Genomic DNA, 20337 nt, shown 5'->3' with positions numbered 1-20337 from the left:
CGGGGGATTTCCTTTGAGACAAGCCTCGGTGCAGCCAATAATTGCTAGTATTGCCAGACTGGTAATAACAGGCTGATGAAAAGGTGAATACAACGCGAAAACTCTGATTAAATCAAGCGCACCCTCCCACCCTCGTGTTACAGGAAGAATTTTCCTCTCTCCCACCCTCACAGAAGGGGCTGAGACAGCATCTGGCATCATAATACCAACATTTGTTTCGTGGTTCCTCTTTACCGGGCACTCTTAACACACACCACTTCTTAAGAACCAGGATTCACTGGTACTTTTCTGCATTTTTTACAAAAACGTCGGCTTGAGAATCTGGGGGTTGCTTTTTCACCAGCTGTAAGAACCGCGATCTGGACCCCTCCCCCGAAGAAGCCGAGCTCTTCCCCAGTTTTATTCCAGGCCTGTGACACCTCCACTCCCTCGGTGAAACCGCCGTGACTCACATCTTGCAGATCCTTCGCCCCCCACGCGCCCCCAACACACAAACCCCGAGAACCCAACCCGAGCCCACAGCGCCTCGTGAAACCCGCCCAAGCCGACTTGGAGGTCTCGGGTCTGAGTCACACAGAAGGACCACCCTCGTCGGCATTCGCCACCCCCCTCCCCACACAGCCCCTCACACCCCGGCGCGCCGGCCGCCCCATCTCCCCGCCTGACACACCGACGCCCGTCGCCTCTGCGCAACTTGTTATGCTCCAGCTCAAGCCCTTGACCCAAAAACCTTCAAGAAATAGAGAGCCGCAGAGCCGGCCTCGGGCGGCCTTTGATGGCTTTGTTATTGTTTGGGTTTGAATCGATACGCCCCTCCCCATCCTTCCTCCCTCGCCGCCCGACACCCAGCTCCCGCCTCCCCTCACGCCCCGCGCCCCTCCCCCTCCATTTTGGCGCCTTTTCCTTCCCGCCACGTCGTGGCGGCGTAGAGACCATTCTGACCGCGAGAGCGGGGCGGGGCGTGGGCGTGGCGCGCCGCGTTATGCAGATCAGTCGGCTTCTGGTTGGCTGGGCACGGGCCGGCGGGGGCGGGGCCGGGGCGCGGCGTCGGAGCGCGCGGGGCGGGGGCCAAGGGGAGTCGCCCTGTCCCGCCGCTTCCCCACCCCCTCTCCTCCCTCCTCCGGCCCGGCAGCCCGGCTCGCCGCCTAGGCCTCCCGGAGAGGCCCCGCCCCATCCCCGCCCGCCCGCGCGCCCCCCCACCCGCCGGCGCGCTCCGCCCCTTTACTCCTGGCTGCTGGGTGAGCCGGGCGTCTGCTGCAGCGGCCGCGGTGGCGGAGGAGGCCCGAGAGGACTTGGCGGCAGCGGCGGCGGCGGTGGCGGGACCGGCAGCAGCAGCAGCTACAAGCTCTCAGTGCCGTGGCGCTGCCGCACGAGCCCCACGAGCCCCCCACCCCGCCGCCCTCGGCGCTGCCTGACCCCGCCGGCGTGTCCGCCAGCCGCCAGCCCCGGCAGCGCCCCCAGTCGTCCTCCGACTCGCCCTCGGCCTTCCGCGCCAGCCGCAGCCGCAGCCGCAACGCCACCCGCAGCCTCAGCCCCAGCCTTAGGCACAGCCACCGGCACAACCCCAGCCCCAGCTCCTGCTGCAGCTCCTCCAGACACAGTTCTTACGCCGACACCCTGGAGGTTGGGATGCTCTTGTCCAAAATCAACTCGCTTGCCCACCTGCGCGCCGCGCCCTGCAACGACCTGCACGGCACCAAGCTGGCGCCCGGTGAGCACCTCCCCCCACCAAGCCCAGGATGGCGAGGCGGCTGGACCCCCAGCGTGGGAACTGGGAGCTCTCGGGCCGGCACTGAGTCTCCTGTGCTTCCCTCTTTACTAGGCAAGGAGAAGGAGCCCCTGGAGTCTCAGTACCAGGTGGGCCCGCTACTGGGCAGCGGCGGCTTCGGCTCGGTCTACTCAGGCATCCGTGTCGCCGACAACTTGCCGGTGAGTGGGCGCCCCGCCGTGGGGAGGGCGCGCTGGGCAGGGGGGCGCCCGGGTGTGCTTTGGCCCCGGCGAGAGGATCTCATGGAGACTCTTTGGGGTTTTTTTTCAGGTGGCCATCAAGCACGTGGAAAAGGACCGGATTTCCGACTGGGGAGAGCTGGTGAGTGCCCTGGAGGGAGCGACCCCTAGGATGGGTGGGGTGAGGGACACCCTCCGACTCCCGCTCTAACGCAGCCCCCTCGCCCGTGCAGCCCAATGGCACTCGAGTGCCCATGGAAGTGGTCCTGCTGAAGAAGGTGAGCTCGGGCTTCTCCGGCGTCATTAGGCTCCTGGACTGGTTCGAGAGGCCCGACAGTTTCGTCTTGATCCTGGAGAGGCCCGAGCCGGTGCAAGACCTCTTCGACTTTATCACGGAAAGGGGGGCCCTGCAGGAGGAGCTGGCCCGCAGCTTCTTCTGGCAGGTGCTGGAGGCTGTGCGGCACTGCCACAGCTGCGGGGTGCTCCACCGCGACATCAAGGACGAGAACATCCTCATCGACCTCAATCGCGGCGAGCTCAAGCTCATCGACTTCGGGTCGGGGGCGCTTCTCAAGGACACCGTCTACACGGACTTCGATGGTGAGCCAGGCTTGGGAGGGAGCTACCGGGGAGGGATCTGCCCAGGTGACTTGGCTTTGCCTGGAGGCCTCGGCCGGCTTTGCTCTCCGGCCCTTTGTAAAGGTCACCGGGCCGTCTGGCTCGATGCTAGCAGGGGTGGGGCGAAGGAGAGCTTCCCAGCGTAGTAGAGCCAGAGATTTCGAGCCAGCTGAACCTGTCATGTTTCTGGCATGATTTTATTTTTTAAGTGGAATTCAGTGGGTTCCAAGCTTTCCCGATGAATAAGAGGTTGTGGGCAACCGGCCGTAGCCCAGATTTCTGAAGTCTGACCCAGTTTCCCCGCCAGTAAAAGGATGGTTGGGGGGGGTGGGAGAGCGGGAGAGATGAAAATCGATGCCGGTTTTGTAATTTTTGTTTTGTGCTAAGGGAGTTTAGTTTTGTGTAAGGTTAGTTTTTAAAACTGCAGTTTTTCTACCCCTTTGATCTAGGGCCGGGTAAAGGAATAGAAACAGTAGTTTCACTAAATTATTTTGTTGGGCTTATTCTTTATTTTTTGGCGTTGCGGGGTGAGGGAGTCGGGAATGAATGTTGTGAAATAAGATCTCTTGTTGGTTTGAAAATTAGTTGGGTGTCTCCGCAGAAAGGATGAAAACCTATCCTAGGGAGGGGCTTGGAGCGGGTTCTTTCAGAAAAGATGGAATTGAGAGCCAGAGATCAAAGCAAAGGAGGGTGGGTCATCATTTGAGCGCTTAACCTAACAAACGACAGGCTTTCAAAACTTGTGACTGGGGCTTGTGGTTTGTGTTTATTTGCCCTTGGAGGACGCTGGGTTGGGCTGCATTTTTTTGTATTTAACAGTTAATGGCTGGCCGGGTCCTCCCTTGTTTTTTCCTTCAAGTCTTTGCTGCCCCCTGGTGAGCACAAGCGGGATGGCACCCACATTTTTTTTTTTTTTTACAACCCAAAGTTTGTAAACAGGAATCACGTGGTCTGAAACCCGCTCTGCAGCTCTACCTTCCCAGTGAGGGGAAGAGAGAGGGTGTGGGTGTCTGCCTCTGCACGCACAGGGTGGGGAGGAAGGCCTCCTAAAGGGCACCCGGACTTAAGATACAGTATATTGTGTAAGGGCCCTGCACTGGATCATATCTGAGATCAGAATCTCAGCCAGGCTCCTGAGCCATCTTAGTGCAGTTTAAGGATAGTCTATGGGCTGTCTCCCGTGATTGTGTGCAGACACTCATCCCTTCACCCCATTGTGGGTGGTCCTACCATACCACATACACCCCTCAGGCTTTGGGTTTGTGGCCAGCCCTGTTTGTTTCTTGGAGCAGTTTATAAAGAATTTGGTTTATGGTCTGGACTGCTGGGTGGGTAATGCTTTGGGTGGGAGAGATGCCACTCTTGCACTCCTTTTAGCCTAGGGGGGAAATGGAGTTAGCCCAGACCCTGTCCTGGGAGAAGTGAAGTGTTTTGTTTCAAGGAGTCCGTGTACCACTGAGTGTGTGAGTTGCTTTGTTTAATTTTTGCTCAAAGCTTGTGTTTTCCTTTTCTATTCCCCCGGCTCACAGGGACCCGGGTGTATAGCCCTCCAGAGTGGATTCGCTATCATCGCTACCACGGCAGGTCGGCAGCCGTCTGGTCTCTGGGGATCCTGCTGTATGACATGGTCTGTGGAGATATTCCTTTTGAGCACGATGAGGAGATCATCCGGGGCCAAGTTTTCTTCAGGCAGAGGGTCTCCTCAGGTAACTTTTGGGAAGCGCCTTGTTGAGGAGAAGCAGGAGTCACAAGGCAGGCAGTCCTCAGGGGATAGTCTCTGCGTTCTGGAGAGCTCTGCCTTTCCAGGGGATGCCGCTGCCCTTGGCTTAGCAGAGCCCTGGGCCAATGAATCTGGAGAGCCAGTCCTCAGAAATTGAATGGTTTGCACTTGAGCATTCTTTGAGAGGTCAGAGGAAGAGCATATGTGAGAATATTTTAAAAAGAAAAAAAAAAGACCATTTAGTTTCACTGAAAGATTTTTTTAAAGATATTTATTTATTTGACAGGCAGAGATCACAAGTAGGCAGAGAGGCAGGCAGAGAGAGAGGAAGGGAAGCAGGCTCCCCGTGGAGCAGAGAGCCCGATGTGGGCCTCGATCCCAGGACCCTGGGATCATGACCCGAGCTGAAGGCAGAGGCTTAACCCACTGAGCCACCCAGGTGCCCCTCACTGAAAGATTTTTTTTAAAGTACCCACAGTCCTCATCTCTCAACTCCTGGCTGTTTTGGCCAGGGAGTGAAAAGTTGAGGGTTCTTTGAGCCTTCCCCCTGAAGGCAGACTCTCTAAATACTGCGGTTCCCGTGACCTCATTGTGGGTGGTGTTCATATTTGTAAGTTGTAGGTGAATTGAATCACCTCATCATGCTCACTGATGTGTCATCAAAATCCCTTGTCATCATTCTTCCTATTTCTGGTGAGTGGGTGTTGTGGGAAAGGCCCCGGCTATTGAAGTTTAAAAACCACAGGTTTAAGAGAGGGGAGCTGTTGTTTTTTGTTTTTTGTTTTTGTTTTTGTTTTTGTTTTTAGCTGAAAGCAGCTTGGAGGACCTAGATCTTAGTGAATATCTCCCATTGAAAAATAGAGTTCTAGAAGGTTCCTGGTCTCTTGGACGCCAGACTTGTTGGCCCCTGGGAAGCAAATTAGCAAGACCTTTGCATTGCAAAAACGAGTTGAGTCATTCATAATCTCTGTCTTGCTTTCTGCAGAGTGTCAACATCTCATTAGATGGTGCTTGGCCCTGAGACCATCAGACCGGCCATCCTTCGAAGAAATCCAGAACCATCCCTGGATGCAAGATGTCCTCCTGCCCCAGGAAACAGCTGAGATCCATCTGCACAGCCTGTCACCAGGGCCCAGCAAATAGCAGCTTTTCTGGCAGATTCTCCCCTCCCCGTCAGATGCTTGAGGGAGGGGAAGCTTCTGTTTCCAGCTTCCCGAGTACCAGTGACACTTCTCGCCAAGCAGGACAGTGCTTGATAACAGGAACAACATTTACAACTCATTCCAGACCCCAGGGCCCTGGAGGTCGCCTCTCAACAGTGGGGGGAAGAGACTCTACTCCAGGTGTCCTAGGCCTCAACTCCTCCCATAGATGCTCTCTTCTTCTCACAGAACGTCCAGGAAGCACTGCTGGGCTCTGCAAACTCCCGGGGGTGGGGGGGTGGGGGGGATCAGAACCCTGCCATGGAACTGTTCCCTACATCACAAGTTCTGCTGAATGCCGCGATGGGTCGGGTAGGGGGAAACGGGTTGGGGTGGGATAGGACTAGCACCATTTTAAGTCCCTGTCACCTCTTCCGACTCTTCTGAGTGCCTTCTGTGGGGACTCCGGCTGTGCTGGGAGAAATACTTGAACTTGCCTCTTTTACCTGCTGCTTCTCCAAAACTCTGCCTGGGTTTGGTTCCCTATTTTTCTCTCCTGTCCCCCTCTCCCCATCCTTCATATGAAAGGTGCCATGGAAGAGGCTACAGGGCCAAATGCTGAGCCACCTGCCCTTTTTTTCTGCCTCCTTTAGTAAAACTCCAGAGTGAACTGGTCTTCCTTTTTGGTTTTTACTTAACTGTTTCAAAGCCAAGACCTCTCTCTTTCTCTCTCTCTCTCTCTCTCACACACACACACACCACACAAAATGCACAAACAATGCAAATCAACAGAAAAACTGTAAATGTGTGTACAGTTGGCATGGTAGTGTACAAAAGGATTGTAGTTGATCTAATCTTTTTTAATTTTTGCCTTTAAGTTATTTTACCTGTTTTGTTTTTGGTTTGGTTTTTTTTGTTTTTGTTTTTGTTTTTTTTTTTTTTTTGAAAAGATGCGCATTCTAACCTGGAGGTCAACGTTATGTATTTATTTATTTATTTATTTGGTTCCCTTCCTGCTCCAAGCTTCCACGGCTGCTGCCATAGTTTCTTTCCTCCTTTTCCTCCTCTGACTTGGGGACCTTTCGGGGAGGGCTCGCTCTGTTCGTAGGGTGATGGGACTCAGGCGGGACAGCTGCTGTGGCTCCCTGACTGCTGCCGGTCCCCTCGCTGGCCTGACCTGAGCGGGGACGGGTTCCGAGGGGCACGGGGAGGGGCATCGCTGACTGGTGTATATAGGATAGCTATATGAAAAGCAGTTCTGGTTGGTGTGCCTTCCGGATCCTCTCTGGGGCTGTGTTTTGAGCAGTATGTAGCCTGCTGGTTTTATCTGAGTGAAATACTGTACAGGGGAATAAAAGAGATCTTATTTTTTTTTTTTATACTTGGCGTTTTTTGAATAAAAACCTTTTGTCTTAACTTGTGGCTTTTAAGTGTTGTCCGTGCAGAGGCAGGCTCACTTTACTGACCTGCTGGGAATCTCCCACAGGACTTGAAGCCCAACTCTGGTTCCCTGTACCAGGCCACCTGGCAGCCTGGGTAGCCTATACCTTTCTGAAGTCAGTGTGTGGCCTAAGGGTTGGGGGGTGGGGTTGGTGGGCAATCTTGGCTGGACAGAATTCAGCCCGAGTGTTCCAACCTCTGTTGCCCCATGCAAATTCTAGAACTGCAGTAGTACAGGGAAGGTGGCTGTTTCCCTGTGGCACGAGTCGCATTTCAGGGGAGAGCCACTTGTCAATGGGGTAATGGAACTATAGAACATTTCCATCCCTGCGGAAAGTTCTATTGGAACAGTGCTGACCTCTAGACAGCAAACAGCTCTATTGCTAAGCTGACAGTGGAAGCTTTGTGCAGCCATCTTTCCCACCAGCAAAATGTTTGGGGCGGATAGACTTGACACGTGTTAAGCTTACTGAAAAACCAGATACCTGTATTACTCTCAGTTCCCGATTCAAGTTCCCTTCACCTTTAGTGTGGGGTTGAGTCATTAATAGCAGATGGGTGGAAATGTTTTTGACCTAAGCAGACCTGGGTTTTCCCCTCCCATGTGCTTTACACAGCTTATAATGGGGAGTAGATGAAATAAATGTTAGCTCTGCCCTCTTCTTACTGCTTGCGCTGGGATTAGTAATTTTGGTCTGTGGTTTCTCTGCAGGAATCTGTTGAAGGCCCTTGTTCTTTTTGTGAGAGTTTATTTTAAAAATTTTTTGAAGTTGGCCCTACCCTTAATGTGGGGCTCGAACTCACAGGACCAGAGGCGCACGCTGTACCGATACCGCCAGCCAGGAACCCCTGTGAGGGTTTAGTTTAAACTGAATGGGGGAACCTGTGAATCCACTTTAGTGCACATGGCCTAACTGCATGCTGATAGGCAGCATGCTAGAGCGCGTACTGCTGTTAATTTGCATATTAAGTATTAGTAAATGTTGGTTTCTTTTTTCTCAATAAGCCTCAGTAGCAGTTCTAACATTTTTCCTCTCCTACGGGTCATCCGCGTGCCCCCCTCCCCCGCCTCATGCACGCACACACCCTTGGGACACTGGTGAGAGGCTGTCTGGTCAGGTTACTGGAGGGGCCAGGTAACTACTTCTCACTCGTTTACCCTTAAGTTGGAGCGGATCCCAAGCCCTAGGCAGGAGAGAAAGGAAGGATTTCTCAGTTTGGGAGGCTGATTTCCCGAGTTCCTCTTTTCTCCTCACCCCCACGCAAGCGTACACACCAACTCCCCGGCTTGTGGCACGTGAGTGTTGTATGCCTCAGTCTTTCCAGTAAAGCTGACACTTGAACTATAAAGTTGCTCCAAACTTCTAACGAAATCTTGCAAAGCCCCACCCATCGCTCCCTTGAAGTGAATTTCTGGCAGTTTCCCCATCCTCTTGAGACTGCTAGGGGTTATGGGAGACAGCGTCTCTGAAAAAATGCATATTGTGCTCCTACTGGGCGCAGGATATGAGGGGTTGTATGGAAAGGGTGAAAGCACGCTTAGTTTTCTCTCTGCCAGCTGACAATCTAGTGTGGAAAGGGAGTTTGATGACTAATACAACTAAGGCCACAGGAATACAGGGGGAAGGGTGGGGGGACCAATGGTTATGAACATCGGCTTGGGACTCACTCTTTTCTTTTTTTTAAAAGATTTTATTTATTTATTTTTAGTTATTTTTTTAATATTTTATTTATTTGACAGAGAGAGAGATCACAAGTAGGCAGAGAGGCAGGCATAGAAAGAGGAGGAAAGGGGCGCCTGGGTGGCTCAGTGGGTTAAAGCCTCTGCCTTTGGCTTAGGTCATGATTTAAAGGTCCTGGGATCAAGCCCCGCATCGGGCTGTCTGATGGGCAGGGAGCCTGCTTTCTCCCCTGTCTCTCTCTGCCTGCCTCTCTGCCTACTTGTGATCTCTGTCAAATAAATAAATAAAATATTAAAGAAAAAAAAAAAAAGAAAGAGGAGGAAGCAGGCTCCTTGCCAAGCAGAGAGCCCGATGCGGGGCTCGATCCCAGGACCCTGAGATCATGACCCAAGCCAAAGGCAGAGGCTTAACCCACTGAGCCACCCAGGCACCCCAAGATTTTATTTATTTGATAGAAAGCACAAGCAGGGGGAGCGGGAGAGGGAGAAGCAGCAGGCTCCCTGCTGAGCAGAGAGCCCTGGGATCATGACCTGAGCCAAAGGCAGACGCTTAACCAGATAAGCCACCCAGGTGCCCAGGACTCACACTTAAGCTTTGATTCTACCACCCTCTGCTGTGGATCCCTTGGGCAAGTTCCTAGACCCCCTCAGACTAATCTCTAAATAGAGATATTCCTTGATTGGATTTTTAGGAAGATAGAATTAAATAACAGGTGTGTTGCTTGCGAACAAACACTATCATCTCCCACTTAGGGATGCGTATAGCCGTGGTCAGAGGACTGAGATGGAGTGGGCGATAAATTTCCAGAGTCAGGATAGTGGTCATTACTCTGGAGAGAAGGAAGGGAGGCAATGATTTGGGAATGGTTATCTGCACGGGGTCTTTGGCTATTTGGGCAATGCTTTATTTCAGAGGTTAGATGATAAAGATTAAGGTGTTTACATTATTCCTTTTTTTTTTTTTTTTAAAGTAGGCTCTAAGCCCAATGTGGGGCTTGAACTCGAGACCCTGAGCTCAAGATTCTCTCATGTTCTACCAACTGAGCCACCCAGGAGCCTCGATAAATTTTAAAAAGTAACGAAGAAATTTGTGTTTATCACCTAGGAAGCAGGAGATGGAGTTATGACTGCCCTTGGCGGAGGTGATCTGGGAAGGCTTCAAAGAGGAAGCACCATTTCAATTGGCTCTGAAGAATGAGACTCAGTTTGTTCATCTGTAAAGTGAGCACTGAGCATGCAGACTGAGATAAGAAATCCAGAGAGGCCATGTTTTCTCCCCATGAAAGCAAGGATCAGCAAACTCTGGCCTACTGACGGAGCCTGGCGCAGCACCTGGGTCTGCACAGCCCACAAGCTAAGACTGGGTTTTATATCTTTAAATGGTTGAAAAGCGATTGAATGAAGAGTAATGTTTTGTCACCTGGAAGCATGACATGAAATGTAATTGTCAGCGTTCATAAATAAAGCTTACCCATTTATGTGTTGTCCAAGGCTGCTTTCCTGCTATAATGGTAGAGCTGGGTAGTTATGACCGAGACTTTATTTCTGGCGAAGTGAAAAATATTTACTATCTGGCCCTTACAGAAAAAGTTTGCTAACCCCTGCAGGGGACCTACATTTTTCATATCACTTAGGGATAAAATCTATCCTTCGTTCAGTATCGACTGTGTGCCTGGCACCGTTCCGCATGCTAATCTTACAACTCTCCATGAGGTAGATTACTATTTATCCCCATTTTACGGATGGGGAAAACTGAGGTGCAGAGCAGTGAAGTACCATGTCAAAGGTCACAAAGGAGGGGACAGGTCAGAATTTGGACCCAGAAGATCCATGTTCATTACCATCCTGTGAGACTGCCACTTAGAATAATGTTTGTGTGCTTAGTCATCTCAAGGTTCCTTCAGGGCCCAGGATCTGGAAGTCAAGGCAGTTGTTCCCCAGACTTCAGAGAGTCCGGTAAGCAGTTCAATTGTGTGGAAATATTCATTGTTGGCTCTAGTGAGCTCCCCTTCTCTGGAGCCTTGAGTGGAGAGGAAGAGTTGGAGGTGGTAAAAGGCAGAGAAAGAGGAGGGGGGAAGAGGCGGGTTCGGGGTGGGGCGGGGGCACGTTTCTTGTAAATGTTGCTCAGCTCCTTCAACTGCTCTGCTGATTCTTGGAAACCCTCACCACAAAGGACCTATCGACAACAGTGTTAAAGCAGATATGGCCTCATCCCCCAGTTCACTTCCTGCCCAGCCTTGCGTTAGTAACCCCATTGCCAAGAGCAAGGTTGCAGTGACCTCTCGGCAGCGCTGTGGGAGGAAGTGCAAAAATACGCAGAACTGAGGTCAAGCTCAGGGGACAGTCTTTATTTTTATTTATCATTAACAGGATGTCTGATGTACAGAATTGGGTTAATCGTAATCCTTGGTTCATGATATGTTCTCGAGGTCCAAGCGTGGCCTCCTGTTATTATTAGATTTCACTGGACTGGGTGAACCCCCCCCAACTCGAGAAGCAGACATCCATCTATCTAGATGATTCTCTCTTCATCCCTTCCTTGCCTTTCCCTGATGCAGTTCACTCTCCTAAATTTTGCCTTTAGCAGTCTCTTACCTCTCTTGAAAAATTTTTCGATGTTATGAGCACATGCTCCTACATTATGTAATGTTGAGTTTTAGGCGTTCTTGAACTTTATTGTAAGTATCATGTATGTATGTAGTGATCTGGAACTTGCTCTTTTCACTCAACACAGTGTTACAAAGACTCACGTGTGTGGTTCATTTTCACTTCAGAAAATTCCATTTTATGGACAGGCCTTTTGATTGTGGTCAGTGGAGGCCACTCTTCTGTTGTTGTTTGTATGCTTTTTGTATTTGTGCTTGCTTGTTTGTTTTTGTTTTATTTTTTAAGTAGGCTCCATGCCCAGTGTGGAGCCCCACACGGGGCTTGAACTCACGACCCTGAGATCAAAACCTGAGCAGATACCAAGAACTGGGCACTTAACTGAGTCACCTAGGTGCCCCCAGTGGAGGCCACTCTTTAGGGGAGCCGTGGGTTAAATCACTTAGGAGGTCAGCACACACAGCCAGGTGTGGCTCTTGCCTAATACCCCAAGGTGAAAGCCAGAGACTGTGTAGCCATTCCAGATTTATCCATGGAGCATCTACTATTGTACCTGGCAGCAGGCTGAGAACTCCTTTCTTACGCATAAGTAGCTAGAACCAGACTTCCCTCCTCGGCCCGCTCTAGGGTTCAACATGATGCCAAAAGACAGACGAGTCTCCCAGCCAAGTGGAGATCTGATGCTGTGTGGGATTCCCGTGAGATCTCTGGACATCGCAGTGGCTCTTGTGCACGTGATGTGATGCGTGTATGATGTGTGTGTGGCGGGGTTGGGGTGGGCTGTGTAGATGTGGTGTTCTTGTCTGGCGTGATACAGAGATGATGACATGGTGTGGCGGTGTACGTGTGCAAGTACGTGTATCTTTGGTGTGTGTGCTGAAGCGTGGTATATGTGTGTGTGTGTTGGTGTGTAAGTACAGTACAGTGTGTGTGGTGTGTCTATGTATGGATATGTGTGTGCTGCTGTATAAACACATTCATTCTTGGAGTTGTTACCTGCTTACCCCACCTGGGCAAGAGTGCTGTTTCTTTCTTTTCTTTCTTTCTTTCTTTCTTTCTTTTTTTGAGAGTCCTGTTTCTTCCCTCCGTGGCCTGGCTGCCATCTTGATCTCCCTCTGCCCTGAATCTTCTACGCAGGTTTCTCTAACTTCTCTTCATCTCTTATCTTCTGCCTGATCTCCCACTCAGACCCCTCTTCCAGAACCACCCGCCCAACTCTCTTCATTCTTCCCAGCTTTTCCTCCACATGGCCCATCCCAATACACCTTTGAGATCCATCCTTGCAATCTTCAGAAAGCTTTTGGCCCCGCCCTCCTCCTTAAGACTCTGCCTCTGGTTTCGTAATCCCTGGTTTGCCTTTGACCTCTCTGCCCCATTCGGCCCAGTTTCCTCTCCTTCTTCCTGCCTTGAAACTGCTGCTTTCTTTCCCTTTCTCACCGCCCTCCCCAACCCCATCCCCCTGTGGGGGTCAGGACCCCGGCAGGAAACAGATGGGGGCACATTTGTTCCCTGTGCGGGGAGTGTGAAAAAGATCCATGCAGGAAGGTGTGGGGCAGGTGTTGGGAAAGGTGCACTGCTGTACCCTGGAGCTAGCGACGGGAGAATTACCTCTCGGGCCCAAGGGTACAGAAGGGAGCGGGCATTGGAACCACACCGGTATGTAGAAAGCCTGCCCTACAGGAGCTGTGACCTTTCTTCCAGAAAAGCGGTCCGCCTGTGGTGACCCCACACGGAAGGCCAGGGAAGTAAATGCCCTGGCCTGCTCTTTCTTTCCACCCTCTGGTCTCCTACCAGGGCCTCCCACTCCAGTTGGCTGAGCTCCATGGGGTGCCAGAAGGCAGGGAGTCTCGGGTGGGGCAGTCATCACAGGTCAGCCTCTGGGGGTGCAGAGCAAGGTGGAGAAGTGCGTGCGGGGAGCAGCTCTGGAGAGACGAAGGGAAGAGGACTACAGCACAGTCGAGGCAAGATTATGCCTCGTCCCTGAGCCTCACAGACCACCTTCTCCAGGATGATTCCCAAGAATCCAGCACACACCTCCCTCTGAGCTCCAGGCCAGGTGGTCAATAGCTTCCAGATACACAGTCGTGGGCTCCCAGGAGCCGGACATCTTACATATCCATCCATCCATCCATCCATGTATAATATTTTTATTTATACACACATATTTTAGATTTATTAATTTATTTTAGAGAGAGGAGTGGGGGGAGGGGTGGAGGGAGAGAGTCTTAAGCAGGCTCCACACTGAGCATGGAGCCTAGTGCGGGGCTGGATGTCATGACCCTGAGATCACAGACCAGAGCTGAAGCCAGTAGTTGGACACTCAACTATACAGAGTTGAGCCACCTAGGCGCCCCTATATATACACAGGTATTATCCACATATACATCTACAGGGCAGAGCTCAATTTTTGGTAACTCCCCCCTCTACCACTTTATTTTTTTTTTTATTTTTTTTTTCCCCTCTACCACTTTAACAATGTACTATTGAAAAGTTTCCATTTCAAGAACTATAGATAAATATAATCATTTTGATATAGCCATAATATGGAAATACATTATTAATTTGTGTAATTTCCAATTTTCTACTATTATATATGAAATATTCTGTTACCAGATAAGGCTTTGGATAGAGATTAATTGTTTAGGCCAATCCTTTTTCTTCCTTGGTGATAGAACCTCTGATTTTTAATCATATGGCCTTCCTTTATATATGTATATACATATGTATATGTATATATATATATATATATTTAAAGATTGTATTTTTTTATTTGAGAGACAAAGGGAGCATGGGAGGCAGGGGTGGGCAGAGGGAGAAGCAGATTCCCCACTGAGCAGGGAGGGAGACATGAGGCTCGATAGCAGGATCCTGAGATCATGACCTAAGCCAAAGGCTGACACTTAACTGACTGAGCCACCCAGGCACCCCAACATATATATTTTTAATTTTAAAGTTTCTTTTAAAGATTATTTATTTTTTTATTTGAGAGAGAGAGAGAGAGCATAAGTTGGGAAGAGGAGCAGAGGCACAGGCAGAGAGAGAAGTAGGTTCCCCGCCGAGCAGGGACCCCGATGCAGGACTCAATCCCAGGACCCTGGGATCATGACCTGAGCTGAAGGCAGATGCTTAACTGACTGCGCCATCCAGGCATTCCTATATTTTAAAATTTTATTTTATTTTTAAGATTTTATTTATTTATTTATTTATTTGTTAGAGGGGAGAGAGAGAGAGTGCACAAGCAGGGGGAGAGGCAGAGGGAGAGGGAGAAGCAGACTCCCACTGAGCCTGGCCAATATGGGGCTCAATCCCAGGACCTGGAGATCATGGCCTGAGCTGAAGTCAGATGCCCAACCATCTGAGCCAACCAGGTGTCCCTAATTAAAGTTTTATTATTATTATATTTAAAGAAGGCTCTCTGCCCAATGTGGGGCTTGAACTCATGATGCCAAGATCTGGAGTCACATGCTCCACCAACGGAGCCTGCCAGGCACCCCGATATGGCCTCCTTTAAGAAGGAAGACTAACTTCTTCAGATTTTCTTGCAGCTACCTGTGGACACATAATAAAGTTATGCCTAGTGAGCTGATTCCAGGAGAACTTATTAAAAGACATCTGGTGTGCCCCTCCACCCCCAAGAGGAACGGAGGAGCCTTGTGACAAGGTGGAGGACAAGGGAGGCAGGTAAGTAGATACATGTGACAGCCTCCCTCAGGCCGCTCCATTCTCTAAGCCCTCAATGCTTTTATTTCACCAGAAAAATACTTTTCCCTTTTAAGTTGGTGACTTGGGGAAAATGTGTGGTACTTTAAGTATACTTTCACTGTGTCTTGGTGCCAGCATCTGTCTGCCTTCACAGGCCTTGTGACATGTCCTCCCAACTTCATATACAAGTCAGTTAAAAAGAGAGATTTGAGGGGCGTCTGTGTGGCTTAGTCGGTTAAGCTTCCAACTCTTGGTTTTGGCTCAGTTCGTGATCTCAGGGTGGTATTGAGCTCTGGGGAGTCAGAGACCATGGCTCTGAGCTCAGCAGGGAGTCTGCTTAAGTTTCTCTTTCCCTCTGCCCCTCCCCTGCTCTCTTTCTCTCTCTCAAATAAATAAATATAAATCTTTTTTAAAAAGTGAAAGTGGGGACGCCTGGGTGGCTCAGTGGGTTAAGCCGCTGCCTTCGGCTCAGGTCATGATCCCAGAGTCCTGGGATCGAGTCCCACATCGGGCTCCTTGCTCAGCGGGGAGCCTGCCTCTCTCTCCGCCTCTGCCTGCCTCTCTGCCTGCTTGTGTGCTTTCTCTCTCTCTCTTTCTGACAAATAAATAAATAAATAAAATCTTTAAAAAAAATAAAATAAAATAAAAAGTGAAAGTGATTTGAAAAGAGAAAGAGATTTGATATCAAATCCATTCTCATTTATTTACATCAATCCCAGGGAAAATTATATGGTAATATGAATAATCTAAGATCAAAAATAAAATGTATACTTGGCTCTGAAATGTGTACCATTTTAAAAATTAATTTATTTTTTACGCAGAGACAGAGAAAGAGAGCGAGTGGGGGAAGGGCAGAAGGAGAGAATTTTCAAGCCAACTTCCGGCTGGGTGTGGAGCCCGAGGAAGGGCTCCATCCCATGACCCATGAGATCATGACCTGAGCCAAAACCACGTGTGGGATGCTCAACCAACTGAGCCATCCAGGCACCCTGGAACGTGTTCCTTAATCTAACACATTTTTTAAAAAATATATTTTTATTTATTTATTTGACAGAGAGAGAAACAGCGAGAGAGAGACACAAGTAGCGGGAGTGGGAGAGGGAGAAGCAAGCTTCCCGTTGTGCAGAGAGCCGGACTCAGGTCTCCATCCAAGGACCCTGGGATCACAACCAGAGCTGAAGACAGACGCCCAAAACTGAACCACCCAGGGCCCCCACTTTTATTAAAATAAAGTTTCCAAGGAAGTTAAAAAAGATTTCACTTATTTATTTGACAGAGAGAGAGAGAGAGACAGTGAGAGAGGGAATTCAAGCAGGGGGAGTGGGAGAGGGGAAAGCAGACTTCCCACTGAGCAGGGAGCCTGATGCAGGTCTCCATCCCAGGACGCCAGCATCACGACCTGAGTCAACCAGATGCCTAACGACTGAGCCACTCAGGTGCCCCAATCTAGCACATTTTCACTGATGGAGATAGGAAAAGAATGAACTTTTTTTTTTTTAAGATTTTATTTATTTTAGAGGGAGAGAGAACATGAGTGAGGGGAAAAGCAGAGGAGAGAGACAAGCAGACTCTGTGCTGAATGCGGAGTCTGACTCGGGGCTTGATCCCATGACCCTGAGATCACAACCTGAGCTGAAATCAAGAGTTTGACACTTGACCAACTGAGCCACCCAGGCACCTCTGAACTTTTCTTTTTTTTAAACTACTGAGGGATCACTTACATACACTAAATAACACCCTTTTAATTTAACTTAGCTTTTTTCTTTAAGATTTTATTTATTTATTTGACAGAAAGAGATCACAAGTAGGCAGAGAGACAGGCAGGGGCGGGGCCGGGTGGGGGGAACAGGCTCCCTGCTGAGCAGAGAGCCCAATTCGGGGCTCGATCCCAGGACCCTGGGATCATGACTTAAGCCGAAGGCAGAGGCTTTAACCCACTGAGCCACCCAGGCACCCCCTTAACTTAATTTTTAAAATTTATTTATTTATTTATTTGAGAGAGTGAGTGAGCGAGAGAGAGAATATGAGCAGGGGCAGAGGAAGAGGGAGAAGCAGACTCCCCTGCTGAGCAGGGAGTCCGATGTGGGGCTTAATTCCTGCTTAACCCACTGAGCCACCTAGGCGCCCCAATAGCGTCAATTTTAAGTGCATGATTGGATGTATTTTGACAAAGATACACACCTGTGGAAACACTGTCACAATCAAGGTACAGAAAGCTTCCACCACCCTCAAAGTTTCCCTCGGTCCTTTGGCATCAATCTGTCCATCCCACCCCCACCAGCCCCAGGCAACCACTGATCTACTTTCTGGCACTATGGATTAGTTTTGCCTGTTCTAGAATTTCATTTAAACGGTGTCATACAGCATGAGCTCATTTGTGAGGATGACCATTTATTGGGTGCCTAGCATGTGACAAACGTTTACAAGTGTATAATCATTTCCCTTTCAGAAATCAGAAAACCAAGACTCAGAGATTAAATAATTTACCAAGGTCACATGGCTGAGAAATGACAGAGAGTAGAATTCAATCTGTCTCCAAATTTAAGGCCTTTCCTTATTTACCACACTGCCCCTGCCGTCAGTTTTACAGAGATCCTTAATGATGACTATGTTAGGGGCAGACACAAGGTCAAGGTTTACCATCTTCTGGAAAAACAAGAGTAAGGCCCATGGGACACCTGGAGAATAGACAAGAGGATACATAATCAAATGCTAAAATAAATTGTAACCAAGGACCAAAAATATGTTGTCTGCTTGGAATAGATACAAATAGCTACTGGAGGCCAAAGAAGAGAATGTGGGCTGAGGGTGTCAGGTCAGTCTCCATGAGGCCGAATTACCTATCACAGCAGACATTTACTTCAGACAAAATCTTGGAGCTGGGCTGGGAAAATCTGACTCTGCTAAGGGTGCGGGGCGGGACAGATCTTGGGTCTCCTTCCTTCCTGTCTCATCAAACCCGTGTTGGAATCCGAAGTTTAGAAAATCATCATTTAATAAGGCAAACACAGATCTTGTCCCCAAATCCCAGAACAGTGGCAGGAGGAGGACATCTGGGATATGGCAAGGAGTTTAAGGACAAGGAAAAAGAAGTACAGATAATTCTCCAGCTTCTATAGGGTCATGTTTCAAAAGTTTGTTTGTGTATCGTTTGTTTGAAATTCAACCCATCTTCCCAGAGAAACCGCATTACAGATGGATGTTGGGCACTCATATCTGACCTCAAATGCTGAGTTAACACATGAGGTGGCCAAAATACCACACAAACACTATAAAAACAATACTGGCCCATTCTAGAACTCAGACAAAACAGTGGCTTGTATAGCCTCGTACACTTGAGCTGTTGTCTAGACCTTCGTCCTATCTGGTCTAGGGATCTACTCCCCCATGTCCCTGGTCCCTGTCCATATGCATTCTACCTCAGCCCCAGGCCACCTCCCCATCCCCGCCTTGAAAGACAGAACAGTCTTCCTTTTTTCAAGCTGAAGTTTGTTTTCTGCTACCTTCCCCTCCTTGCTCCTAGCTCCGTTCTTAGACTCTGTATGAATGATCACTTGCTCATATGTCAAGCCTTCTAAATGTTTAGCAATGTTCATTTTACTCTTTTTTCAACTTTTCTGCATGTTTGGCCTTTTTTTGTCATAAAAAGTAGGAAATTTGGGAACAAATTTCAAGTGAGTAAGTATTTTCAGTAAGTATTTTCTCTTTGAAATTGGGAAGGATAGAGTCTAGTCATCGGGGAAAATTATTGGGCTCCTTGAAAAAAATGTGACCACAAAAGTACCCAGCTAATCAGACATCTGTCAGGGGCTAGAACAGGGCAGAAGAGGCAGCCAACTTCCAACACTTACATGACTCGTAAAACTCAAGACAAAAACTATTTTTTTTAATTTATATTCAATTAATTAACATAAATGTATTATTTGTTTCAGGGGTACAGATCTGTGATTCATCATCCTTATATAAAACCCAGTGTTCATTACAACACGTACTCTCCCCAGTGTCCATCACACAGTTACCCATCCCCTCACCCCCTCCCCTCCAGCAATCCTCAGTTTGTGTCCTATGATTAAGAGTCTCTCATGGTTTGTCTCCTCTGGCTTCACAAAACCCTTTTTTCTAGGTGTTGTAAGGAATATTTGAGACCATGTCAAAGAAGGCATAAGGTGGGCCAGACATGCAGAAGGTGCTACTAAATACTTTTTCAGTTCTCAGTTTTCATAGTAGCTGTGTTCTGCAAGGTCGCTGTGAACGCTGAACCACACCGCTCCTAGGTGAACACAGAGTCAGGTTCCTGTGAGCCTCTGGTAACCAACATTCTATGTGTGTTTCTGTTTTAAGATATCTGATTTGGGGCACCTGGGTGGCTCAGTGGGTTAAGCCTCTGTCTTCCTCTCAGGTCATGATCTCAGGGTCCTGGGATCGAGCCCCGCATGGGGCTCTCTGCTCAGCAGGGAGCCTGCTCCCCTCCCTCTCTGCCTGCCTCTCTGTCTGCTTGTGATCTCTGTCTGTCAAATAAATAAAATCTTCAAAAAAAAGAAGCTTAAAAAAAGATATCTGATTTCATATATATATATATATATATATATATATACACTCATTCACCTTGAACTCATGGCCAACAACCAACAACCTCGTAAATCACGTCTGAGGGAAACTTATCTAACACGTGTGTTTCCTACGTGAGGCGTGTCACTTAGGGACACTGCATCACCCCAGCTGGGACAGATTTAAATAGCGAAGTCACCAATACAAAGCACAAAAATGTGAAAAACACAGCACTAAATAAATATACTACAAGTACTGACTTGTTATTGTATTGTTTTCTTTTTTTGCATGTAACCTTTCTTTTTTATGTTTTATTTCTTCGAAAAAAACATGAGGTAGGCAAGGGAAATGGTTTTTTTCCTTCTTTTATTTTGTTTATTTTCTTATTCTTTTTTTTTTTTTTAAGATTTTATTTATTTATTTGACAGAGAGAGAGTACAAGCTGGGAGACAGGCAGGCAGAGGGAGAAGCAGGCTCCCCGCTGAGCAGAGAGCCCAACTTGGGGCTCCATCCCAGGACCCTGTGATTGTGACTGGAGCCGAAGACAGCCACTTAACCAACTGAGCCACCCTGGTGTCCCTATTTTCTTTTTCTTTTTTCTTTTTAAAGTAATTTCTACACACAACATGGGGCTCAAAGTCGTGACCCTGAGATCCAGAGTCACACGCTCCACCGACTGAGCCAGCCTGGTGCCCCAAGGGAAATGGTCTTATCCCTGTGTTATAAAGGTTTAGGGTGACAAGACTTAAGTGAGAGATAAGACTAGTGCCAGAACTTCTCCCTTCTGTTCCAGGACTTGTCCACTGCAAGTGGGTTTTGGTTTCATTTCCCACAAAGTTTCATTATTCAAGCCCACCCACCTAAATTTTGAAATCTTTATAATTCCAGTCATCTACATCCTCGGTGAAGGAGGTCATTTGTTTCTGCAATGGTTG

General features: G+C 48.8%; 1 protein-coding gene across 1 annotated transcript; it reads left to right on the top strand.

Moving 5' to 3' along the window:
- The first annotated feature begins 1243 nt into the window (after positions 1 to 1243).
- On the top strand, positions 1244 to 6843 carry PIM1 (Pim-1 proto-oncogene, serine/threonine kinase). Its single transcript, XM_047734666.1, has 6 exons — positions 1244 to 1711; positions 1823 to 1929; positions 2039 to 2089; positions 2181 to 2547; positions 4095 to 4271; positions 5271 to 6843. Exons 1-6 carry the CDS (start codon positions 1630 to 1632, stop codon positions 5426 to 5428), a joined length of 942 nt encoding a protein of 313 aa, XP_047590622.1. The 5' UTR covers positions 1244 to 1629; the 3' UTR covers positions 5429 to 6843.
- Positions 6844 to 20337: the final 13494 nt, after the last annotated feature.

The sequence above is a fragment of the Lutra lutra genome, chromosome 6, assembly GCF_902655055.1.
Source record: "Lutra lutra chromosome 6, mLutLut1.2, whole genome shotgun sequence".
NCBI lineage: Eukaryota > Metazoa > Chordata > Mammalia > Carnivora > Mustelidae > Lutra > Lutra lutra.
This window is presented reverse-complemented; position numbering and strand designations above follow the sequence as displayed.

Bases quoted from the DNA above. Each gene is read 5' to 3' on its own strand.
- PIM1 (XM_047734666.1), top strand. From the start codon at position 1,630: ATGCTCTTGTCCAAAATCAACTCGCTTGCCCACCTGCGCGCCGCGCCC. The intron at 1,712-1,822 runs GTGAGCACCTCC...CCTCTTTACTAG, and splicing joins CGGCACCAAGCTGGCGCCCG to GCAAGGAGAAGGAGCCCCTG. The intron at 1,930-2,038 runs GTGAGTGGGCGC...GTTTTTTTTCAG, and splicing joins GTGTCGCCGACAACTTGCCG to GTGGCCATCAAGCACGTGGA.